This window comes from Schistocerca cancellata, chromosome 1 (genome assembly GCF_023864275.1).
Source record: "Schistocerca cancellata isolate TAMUIC-IGC-003103 chromosome 1, iqSchCanc2.1, whole genome shotgun sequence".
In the NCBI taxonomy this organism is placed as follows: Eukaryota; Metazoa; Arthropoda; class Insecta; order Orthoptera; family Acrididae; genus Schistocerca; species Schistocerca cancellata.
In genome coordinates this window covers 1,153,419,863-1,153,430,953 of record NC_064626.1, presented here as the reverse complement: position 1 = coordinate 1,153,430,953, position 11,091 = coordinate 1,153,419,863, and the positions used below count along the sequence as shown (strand labels likewise).

The 11,091-nt window shown below is 41.8% G+C and overlaps 1 protein-coding gene across 1 annotated transcript; it reads right to left on the bottom strand.

Moving 5' to 3' along the window:
• Nucleotides 1-698: 698 nt before the first annotated feature.
• Nucleotides 699-2,271, bottom strand: LOC126093234 (tubulin alpha-1 chain-like). The gene is made up of 4 exons (XM_049908708.1): nt 2,136-2,271; nt 1,727-2,028; nt 1,107-1,634; nt 699-995 (listed from the first exon to the last, which is right to left on the bottom strand). The coding sequence occupies exons 1-4, from the start codon at nt 2,254-2,256 to the stop codon at nt 699-701; spliced, it is 1,248 nt and encodes a 415-aa protein (XP_049764665.1). The 5' UTR covers nt 2,257-2,271.
• Between the last annotated feature and the right edge of the window lie 8,820 nt (nt 2,272-11,091).

Genomic DNA, 11,091 nt, shown 5'->3' with positions numbered 1-11,091 from the left:
ACTGAACTGCCCACAGCTCACATGAAAAACCTAATTTCCCAAGTCACTGTCTTAAAAATAAGACCTTAACGAAAGATGGACAGTTGACTCATCTATTCCACATGTCCTATTCTCAGATAGAAATTAGCTAACACAGTCAAGTTTAATTCTCATGTATCAGTCTCTTTAATCCAAAACTACTGTTACACAACCTGGAGCATAAGATTATTATCCAGTCTAAATGAATATTTTCATGTCAAGTAAATTCAGAAAAAAATACTCGCTAGTACAGGGATAAAAAGACTAGCTCTATGTCACATTTACAGCAACAACAAGGACGAATGTTTTGTAAACTGTAGGTAATGAGTTTTCAGGAATTAAGATGAAGTCACAGAAATGGTTACTTGTAATCAAACTCAACAAACTGACCCGTCAGTAAAATTATATTTTGACGGAGAACCCACAGCAAAAGAAGCAATGTTTTGCTATCAAGCATACCATTAATGCACATTTTTATGGTTCTCCTTAATGATGACTAGTCAATTTGTTGATTAAAATTCCGCTTATTCCTTTCGGAGTTCTTAAGTAAGTATCACACAACTTAAAAGACAAAACAAATTTTATTACATAAAATTAAAAAAATATAAGAACACTACTTACAACTTAAATGACGTCACAAACAAAATTTGAAATATGTCATATTTTTCATTTTGTGGATCTTAGTACTCTTCTCCCCCTTCACCTTCTCCTTCAATAGAGTCCATACCGACTTCTTCATAGTCCTTTTCAAGGGCAGCCAGATCTTCACGAGCTTCTGAGAACTCTCCTTCCTCCATACCTTCACCGACGTACCAGTGAACAAAAGCTCTCTTGGCATACATCAAATCAAACTTGTGGTCAAGGCGAGCCCAGGCCTCTGCAATTGCAGTTGTATTTGACAACATACAAACAGCACGCTGTACCTTCGCGAGATCACCACCAGGTACCACAGTAGGAGGCTGGTAGTTTATCCCCACCTGTAACAAGTAAAGGGGAGTTTAGTAAACGAATTCAGTATCTCCATTATGTGCCTTACAATAGTGGATCAATTACTAAATACTTAATAGCAATATAGCAGTCACACAAACCTTGAAACCAGTTGGACACCAATCCACAAACTGAATGGTTCGCTTTGTCTTAATAGTTGCGATTGCAGCGTTTACATCCTTCGGTACTACATCTCCCCTGTATAGCATACAGCATGCCATGTACTTTCCATGCCTAGGATCACATTTCACCATCTGGTTGGCAGGTTCAAAACAAGCGTTTGTTATTTCTGCCACAGACAGTTGTTCATGGTAAGCCTTCTCTGCTGATATGACAGGGGCATAAGTAACAAGTGGGAAATGGATACGAGGGTAGGGCACCAGGTTGGTCTGGAATTCTGTCAGATCCACATTAAGAGCTCCATCAAAGCGAAGAGATGCCGTGATTGAGGATACAATCTGGCCAATTAGCCTGTTCAGATTGGTGTACGTTGGGCGTTCAATGTCTAAGTTACGGCGGCAAATGTCGTAGATAGCTTCATTATCGCTCATGAAAGCACAGTCTGAATGTTCCAAGGTGGTGTGAGTGGTTAGGATGGAGTTGTACGGCTCTACAACTGCTGTTGATACCTGAAGAACACAATTATGACTTAGTCACAGAAAACTACATATTTCGCGAAATCTCTTAATGACAAGCTTCAGTTTTGACAAAACGTTCTTACCTGAGGAGCTGGGTAAATTGCAAATTCCAGTTTGCTCTTTTTGCCATAATCCACAGACAAACGTTCCATCAAGAGTGAAGTAAAGCCTGAACCAGTGCCACCTCCAAAGCAGTGAAAGATCAAGAATCCTTGAAGCCCAGTACATTGGTCAGCAAGCTTGCGAATGCGGTCCAGTACAAGATCCACTATTTCCTTTCCAATTGTGTAATGACCACGGGCATAGTTGTTTGCAGCATCTTCCTTGCCTGTTATCAACTGCTCTGGATGGAAGAGCTGCCTGTAGGTGCCTGTACGCACTTCATCTGCAAAAGGAAAAACGTAAAACTTCAGATAATAACTGTAGTTTACCACTGAAATAATTTATAGGCGTACACCACGGAGTAGAAACAGCGTATGCTGCCTAACTTACCAACAACAGTCGGTTCTAAGTCAACAAATACAGCACGGGGTACGTGCTTCCCAGCGCCTGTTTCGCTGAAAAATGTGTTAAAGCTGTCATCGCCGCCTCCTATAGTTTTGTCTGATGGCATCTGTCCATCGGGCTGGATACCATGCTCAAGACAGTACAATTCCCAACATGCGTTACCAATCTGGGTTCCCGCTTGGCCAACGTGGATTGAGATACATTCACGCTGAAAAAAAATATATTAAATGACCATATCGTCAAACATTAAGATTAAAGATTTTGTAGCTTATTCAAAATACTAGAATTGTCTCCTAATCCTGTCCTGAAGAAATGTGTATCCGCGTGAAGTTTGTGAGTAAACAAGAGCGTTCGTTGTTAAATGTAACATCTCTGGCTAAGCAAATAGCGATCGAACACAACGCTTAACTGTCCCAACAGAAGTGAATTTAACTATGAAATATGATAAAATGTCAGCCGGAACTTGCATCGAAATATCGAAGTTGGACGATGGATCATTTCAAATCATCAACTCTCAGCCATTAATGTCGTTCGATTTTTTTAAAATTTAGATCGGATGGGAATAATTAATTTCGACTGACCACAAACGTGAAATTTAATTCTGCTTAAGTTAAGCTCTTGTGGGAATTAAGACTTACGTATCAAAAATTGCGCGGTAAATATTTTTCATTTTGTGCACTGGGGCCGGCCAAATTTGTAATTGCAGATACAGAAAACAATTCTGAAACGCTTCGTGCTTCATTTGATCCAAAAGCTATTCTCACAACTAATCGTAAAAAGTTTATATGATCATTCGTGTCCTTCCCGTTAAGTCTTTAACACCATAATATCAAACTACGAACATTCCGGTGTAAACTTTAACAAAATCAAGCCCCTCAACTTCATTGTCTATTTCACAAAATTTGGCCCGAGTTAATGACATCAATGTTAAGAAGTAACTTACCATTTTCTTGTCGCTCGCTAGAATTCAGCAAAGTAAAAAACGAAATCGCGAACTTTTGCCGCGTCTGAAATGTTTGAAGCTGTCCGGCGCCGAGGTTAAAGTCATGCCGTCACGCTTGCGTCAGATTTTAGATATGTAAACTCCGTAGTGAAGCATGCAATGGAACTTATGATTGCTCGCTGCGCTAGCTGATTTCTAACACGCTCTGCTATTGGGTAAATTGTAAATCATTCTTGCAGACGAATTATAGCAGCAGCCCATGTCTTAAAATGGTAAATTTTTTTTGTAATTTTGGAAGCTATCGCTGCCTGTTATTTCTTTGAAAGTGACAACCTGCCAACTTCATACTCATTTACACGTGTATAACGAAAAATAACCTTAAGGTTCCCCAAAGGTAAATACGTGTGTTATTATGTAAACATTGTACCTTGCGATGGCACCGTCTGTGACCTGACGTCGGAGGAATTTTAAACTGCGACTTTTTCGTTTAGAATGCGCCCAATTATGACAATAGCACGAAGTGCTGAAAATAAAAGAAATGTTTAACTAAACAAACGCTAAAATCATTTTACCGAAGTGTTTGTCTGATTTATTTTGGTACAAAGATCTTCAACTAATAAGTACAGAGAGGTAAATCGACGACCTATGTACAACACAACTAATATCCGACTACTCGAACATTCGTTTAAGAGATCTGTAAACGATAAATCCGACAGCATCGTTCATCCTTAACGAGTAAGCCTACATTACGAAGATTATTGCAGTTCAGCTTGTAAAAACAAAAGTGTTTACAAGAGAAGTCGTTCAAAAGTAATGTAAAACCGAATTTGTAAAAAGCGACACGTTTACTGAGGGTTAAATTCCCTGTAACAAAAATATACAGTGTATTACTGAGGTCGTTTGTAGTGGTGTATCCAGAATACAAAGTTTGAGGTGGCGAACTTTAATATTATTGAAGGTAGATCCACTGCTCTTGTTCCTTTATGAGGACCCTCACTAATTCTGCATGTATGCTCAACTTCGTATGTGGAGGAAGCTCAGATAGATGTAACAAACTCATCTAAAATTCAGAAACATATCTTCGCTTTTTTTGAAAAAAGGAAAGCTTCTTCTTTTCAGTTTCAAGAATGAGAACATGCTGAAAAGTAATGCCTCCTAATTTTTTACTCTGTTCTCAATATCGGTTGAGGTATTAAATGACATGCATATTACTCGGTCGATTTCCCGAACCACCGACGCAAATTACAACCCTAGAGGACACCAAATTGCAGTGTGTAACATGGCGGTGTGTTTACCAACTACGAGGTGCGTGGGAAACAGCGGCCTTAATCAACTTTCCAACCTTTCACACATGGAGCGCCCTCTTCTTCAGCCAAACCACATACGAGTACCGCGACATCTGCTATAATCATTGTCATCGATCATCCTCCGTACAGTCCTTACCTGGCACCATCCGATTTCCATCTGTTTCCAAAACTTAAAAAGTATACCTTCGACGCCCTCACTTTTGATAGTGTTGAATCGGTGCTAGCAGAGGTGAGGTCATGGCTTAGTCAACAGAGTCAAACATTCTACAGTGACCATATCAACAAACAGGTCTCTCGTTGGGAGAAATGTGTTCATCAAAATAAAAATGGTTCAAATGGCTCTGAGCACTATGGGACTCATCTGCTGTGGTCATCAGTCCCCTAGAACTTAGAACTACTTAAACCTAACTAACCTAAGGACATCATACACATCCTCGCCCGAGGCAGGATTCGAACCTGCGACCGGAGCAGCAGCGCGGCTCGGGACTGGAGCGCCTAGAACCGCACGGCCACCGCGGCCGGCTGTGTTCATCGACAGCGTGACTATGTTGAGAAATAATTATGTAGTCATGAAGAATAAGATGTATAATGTTACTAAAGTTTGTTTTATTTAAAAAGCTCGAAGAGTACTCACATGAAAAATTGGGAGCCTTACTTTTCACACGCTCTCGTAGTTTCTCATCATAATTTATCTTCTGACTCTTTATTTCTGCACAGCCGCTTGAAACTTTTGTCTTGCATTGTAGGCTTTGTTTGGGTTTCAGGTTGTGCTCCTTGTCTCTGGATATCATCTAAATTAACTCCATTATTGGTAAACTGCTCTTCAGTATGACAGGTTTTGTTCGGGCCAGCCTCATTATCCCTTATATCTTCGTCATCGGTGGCATTACTATGCCTTTCATTATCATTGTTGCTTCGCGTGTTTTTTGGATTGATGGTATCCTCCAGGAAGATCAACTGAGGAAGAAAGGCCGCCGTTTAGATGTTCCCGCATTTTGCCAGATGTATTATTATTACATGTTTTTCATTTTCACATAACTTCGTCATCTTTTCTTCACTTAGCAACTGCAAAAAAATTATACTACCGTTGTGATATCTGGCTCTTACGTTATTGACAAAGCTGTGATTTTTTCACAAGTATGTCGCAACCGATTCGTCATTCAAAACTTAACGTTTTTCGTACCACCTTATTTTACTTGTCATTTTTGCCTTTATAAAATTCCTCGCGTGTTTTAGGTCTAAAAACAAATGGGATTTAACATAAACGTGTCAAATTATATCAGAAGTGGTCTAAAGTCCTTAGGTGGCGATGACGTTCCACTCGCAAATTTGTCTTCATATTTAGCCTGTGACATAACCACGACGCATCTCCTGACTCAGTTAATTTTTACTTAGGTTATTTTAAAGGAAAGAGGCAGAGAATTCGCCATACTACAGCTGTCCCTCAATACCAGTAATAATTGTTACTATAATAATTCTTTAAATATAATACAGAACGCTATTAGGAATTTGGGGCAAAGTAGGAGAAACCACATTCATAATACCGTTTTCATTGGTCACTGTGAGGCGTCTTTTGGTCCCACAGGCATCTTTGTACTTTGCCAGGTTCATTATCTTCTCGTAGTCCATCACTGTGTCGCGCCAACTGACTCGGAAAATCCAAACATTTGAAGGTTTTGCAGTGTCACGCGTCAATGAACAACAGACGATCGGCCCACCCGCAATGCGGACGTTCCTCTGTGTGTGTTTTGTTTTGCCAGAGCATTCTCATACAAAATTGTGCTATGCTTTGTCTCAAGTTTGCGCACCCAGTGGATAGTGGGACCTCAGCTCTATGATGGTTATACGACAATTTTCGTAGATCTGCAAAGAATGAGACTTCTAAAAAAAGCCTAGGGACTTTAAATTAATTATCCTTTAGTAATTTCAGAGCCAATATCCTACAAAGTTTTTCACTACTCTAGTTCACTTCACAACGCATTTTTCATGTGTTTTATATAGCTTTACGTCATTTTATTGATATTTTCATGTAATTTTACTTATGACTTTTCAGGTTTTTAAGTCATAAAAATCCGGGCCTACTGTTACAGGTCCTTTTTCATATTTGAAAACTCAACTATCACTAGGAGGCAGCCATTCTCCCCCCCCCCCCTCCCCTCTCTCCAGCGCCACCATCCATGCTGGATTACAAAAACGAACAACGTGTTGCTGCGCTTAAGGCCGTCCTACGCGATATGAACACAGATGGGGATTGACATCAGTTCAGCTGTAGAGCAAAGATCATTCACTTAGGGGTGCGTACGAAAACGTATCAAGAAAAATCAAGGCATGCAAAACATCTGGCTATGGAACAGACCACGTCTACAACACTAAAACCCGTGTTTCGAATCGGTAGACTATGTTTAAAGGAAACTGAATACCGGAGGAAAGGCTATACAAATCTGGTGGGCTGAACTCTTTATTTAGTATTCGCTTATCTAAAACGTCACAGCAGTGCTTCAAATTTACAAATTGCATACATACAGTTTGGCACAGAAGGAATAGCTAATATTCGGAGATATGGCAGAAATAAACCTGTTCAAATGTGTGTGAAATCTTATGGGACTTAACTGCTAAGGTCATCAGTCCCTAAGCTTACACACTGCTTAACCTAAATTATCCTAAGGACAAACACACACATCCATGCCGAGGGAGGACTCGAACCTACGCACAGTCCATGACTGCAGCGCCTTAGACCGCCCGGCTAATCCCTCGCGGCAAAAATGATCATTCGAAGCAGAAAGAAGTCTAGAAAACAGGGCCTCTAAAATGGATACCTTAAGACCTACGAGGACTTCTTCATCTTCGATACTGTGAAACAAATCTCTTTACTGCAAACTTTCTGATTTACATATCTTGAGAGCTGGTAGTACTGACCAAAACAAGAAAAAATGCCCCGTAAACGGAAGCTGTAAAATGCATACCTCCCCCCTCCCCCCTCCCTCCCCCCAGTAATTAGGCTTCTCCACGCTCCTGGTGGTAACCTCCAGTATGGACATGCTCCTGGTCTATTCGCTGTGGCTGTACATATTGCTAGGCAGCTGCGTTTCCCCGCCAGTTATGACTCGTGTATGTAGCACTGACAATTTCGCCAACTACACTATTCGATAAAAGTATCCGCACACCCCTGTGGGATGAGGCATTGACGACCTGATGTCATGTGAGGACTACCCTCCAGTATAAAAGGAGGTTTGTGCCCAGCAAGCGCCAGTTAGGACTCTTCCTTCATAGTGAACGTGTCGGAGCTCGATGATGTAGTACTTGCGCGTACTGCCATTGCAGGCACTAAGTGCTGAAAAAAATGAAGAAGAAATGGTAATGAACGAAAAAGTGGCTTGGAGGAAGGTGTTCTACACACGACCACACTAACGTTATAAGAGATCTTGCAGCAGAGCCAGATGACTATTGAAATTTTTTAAGGACGAACGAAGAATCTTTCAACGAATTGGGAGACTTCGTTACACCTTACGTACACGAAAAAGATACTGTTCATGTACTCATCGGATTACACTTCCCACAACGCTGGAAGCCATCTATGAAACTGAAAATAGTAAGATACGAGTGCAGTATTATAGAGCATCGGTAGGTGGGGCTGTTATGTATTTCTGCAATAAATAATTCAAACTTCTGAAACGAACAAATAAGCAGTTGCAGTGTTATTTCGCTGCACTTAAACACTTTTGTCGAATGGTTTTACAGATAATTACTGAATAACCAGTCAAACTACTCACCTGAAGAATACACTTCAACAGTTGATTCCTTTCATCTTTTTTTCTTGATGTATTCATATTCATATCGCTTCGCTGCATCGGTTATTTACAGGTTCAAAAACACAAATTCACGGCAATAACTGCCGCGTTTGCACATTACCACCCTTACACGGAACAAATAAACTGAGCGAGAGTCTATATTTTTAAACCTCTGCAGTCTGTCTCAATGTGTGTCGCAAACCGTCAATACCGCTCTCAGATGGTCAATTGCGCAGTACTCAGTATCCCTACATATTTTAAAAATGGATGTATGTATATACGTATGTTCCCCATCTCCTCCTAACTGGACCGATTTCAAACAAAATTGGTACACATACTATTTACTGTCTGGAAAGAACCGCTATCAGGATAAGAACCACCCGAATATCAAAAGGGGGGAAGATGTGTAGCTCACGAAGAGCGAAATATTCATAGTTTATTTATCCATAATTTGAAAATGAGACCACTTCATGATTTATACATAATCATCGCAAAAATGCTCTTATCAAACCGCAAAAAGTAGAATATGCTCCTGTTTATTAAAAGATTTGACTGAAAAGTGGGTACATCTACATCTACATCTACATGGTTACTCTGCAATTCCCACTAAAGTGCGTGGCAGAGGGTTCATCGAACCATTTTCATACTATTTCTCTACCATTCCACTCTCGAATGGCGCATGGGAAAAAGGAACACGTAAATCTTTCCGTTCGAGCTCTGATTTCTCCTGTTTTATGATGATGATCATTTCTCCCTACGTAGCTGGATGTCAACAAAATATTTACGCATTCGGAAGAGAAAGTTGGTGGTTGAAATTTCGTAAATAGTTCTCGCCGCAAAGAAAACCGCCTTTGTTTCAGTGACTGCCACCCCAACTCGCGTATCATATCAGTGACACTCTCACCCCTATTGCGCGATAACACGAAACGAGCTGCCCTTCTTGCACTTTTTCGATGTCCTCCGCCAATCCTACCTGGTAAGGATCCCATACCGCGCAGCAATATTCCAGCAGAGGACGGACAAGTGTAATGCAGGCTGTCTCTTTAGTGGGTCTGTCGCAGCTTCTAAGTGTCTTGCCAACAAAGCGCCTTCCCTGCAATATTATCTATGTGATCTTTCCAATTTAAGTCGCGTGTGAAATCTTATGGGACTTAACTGCTAAGGTCATCAGTCCCTAAGCTTACACACTGCTTAACCTAAATTATCTTAAGGACAAACACACACATCCATGCCCGAGGGAGGACTCGAACCTACGCACAGTCCATGACTGCAGCGCCTTAGACCGCCCGGCTAACCCCGCGCGGCAAAAATGATTATCCGAAGCAGAAAGTAGTCTAGAAAACGGGGCCTCTAAAATGGATACCTTAAGACCTACGAGGACTTCTTCATCTTCGATACTGTGAAACAAATCTCTTTACTGCAAGCTTTCTGATTTCCATATCTTGAGAGCTGGCAGTACTGACCAAAACAAGAAAAAATGCCCCGTAAACGGAAGCTGTAAAATGCATACCTCCCCCCTCCCTCCCCCCATTAATTAGGCTTCTCCACCTTCCTGGTGGTAACCTCCAGTATCGACATGCTCCTGGTCTATTCGCTGTGGCTGTACATATTGCTAGGCAGCTGCGTTTCCCCGCCAGTTATGACTCGTGTATGTAGCGCTGACAATTTCGCCAACTACACTATTCGATAAAAGTATCCGCACACCCCTATGGGATGAGGCATTGACGACCTGGTGTCACGTGAGGAGTACCCTCCAGTATAAAAGGAGGTTTGTGCCCAGGAAGCGTCAGTTAGAACTCTTCCTTCATAGTGAACGTGTCGGAGCTCGATGATGTAGTACGAGGTGCATTCAAGTTCTAAGGCCTCCGATTTTTTTTCTAATTAACTACTCACCCGAAATCGATGAAACTGGCGTTACTTCTCGACGTAATCGCCCTGCAGACGTACACATTTTTCAGAACGCTGACGTCATGATTCCATGGCAACGGCGAAGGCTTCTTTAGGAGTCTGTTTTGACCACTGGAAAATCGCTGAGGCAACAGCAGCAAGGCGGGTGAATGTGCGGCCACGGAGAGTGTCTTTCATTGTTGGAAAAAGCCGAAAGTCACTAGGAGCCAGGTCAGGTGAGTAGGGAGCATGAGGAATCACTTCAAAGTTGTTATCACGAAGAAACTGTTGCGTAACGTTAGCTCGATGTGCAGGTGCGTTGTCTTGGTGAAACAGCACACGCGCAGCCCTTCCCGGACGTTTTTGTTGCAGTGCAGGAAGGAATTCGTTCTTCAAAACATTTTCGTAGGACGCACCTGTTACCGTAGTGGAACGCAATGGGTAAGGATTACGCCCTCGCTGTCCCAGAACATGGACACCATCATTTTTTCAGCACTGGCGGTTACCAGAAATTTTTTTGGTGGCGGTGAATCTGTGTGCTTCCATTGAGCTGACTGGCGCTTTGTTTCTGGATTGAAAAATGGCATCCACGTCTCATCCATTGTCACAACCGACGAAAAGAAAGTCCCATTCGTGCTGTCATTGCGCGTCAACATTGCTTGGCAACATGCCACACGGGCAGCCATGTGGTCGTCCGTCAGCATTCGTGGCATCCACCTGGATGACACTTTTCGCATTTTCAGGTCGTCATGCAGGATTGTGTGCACAGAACCCACAGAAATGCCAACTCTGGAGGTGATCTGTTCAACAATCATTCGGCGATCCCCCAAAACAATTCTCTCCACTTTCTCGATCATGTCGTCAGACCGGCTTGTGTGAGCCCGAGGTTGTTTCGGTTTGTTGTCACACGATGTTCTGCCTTCATTAAACTGTCGCACCCATGAACGCACTTTCGACACAGCCATAACTCCATCACCACATGTCTCCTTCAACTGTCGATGAATTTCAATTGGTTT

Excerpts from the sequence above, each read along its gene's own strand:
- LOC126093234 (XM_049908708.1), bottom strand. The coding sequence starts at position 2,256 with ATGCCATCAGACAAAACTATAGGAGGCGGCGATGACAGCTTTAACACA. Across the intron at positions 1,635-1,726 it reads CAATTTACCCAGCTCCTCAG|GTATCAACAGCAGTTGTAGA; the intron begins GTAAGAACGTTT and ends TGTGTTCTTCAG. Across the intron at positions 996-1,106 it reads GGTGTCCAACTGGTTTCAAG|GTGGGGATAAACTACCAGCC; the intron begins GTTTGTGTGACT and ends TACTTGTTACAG.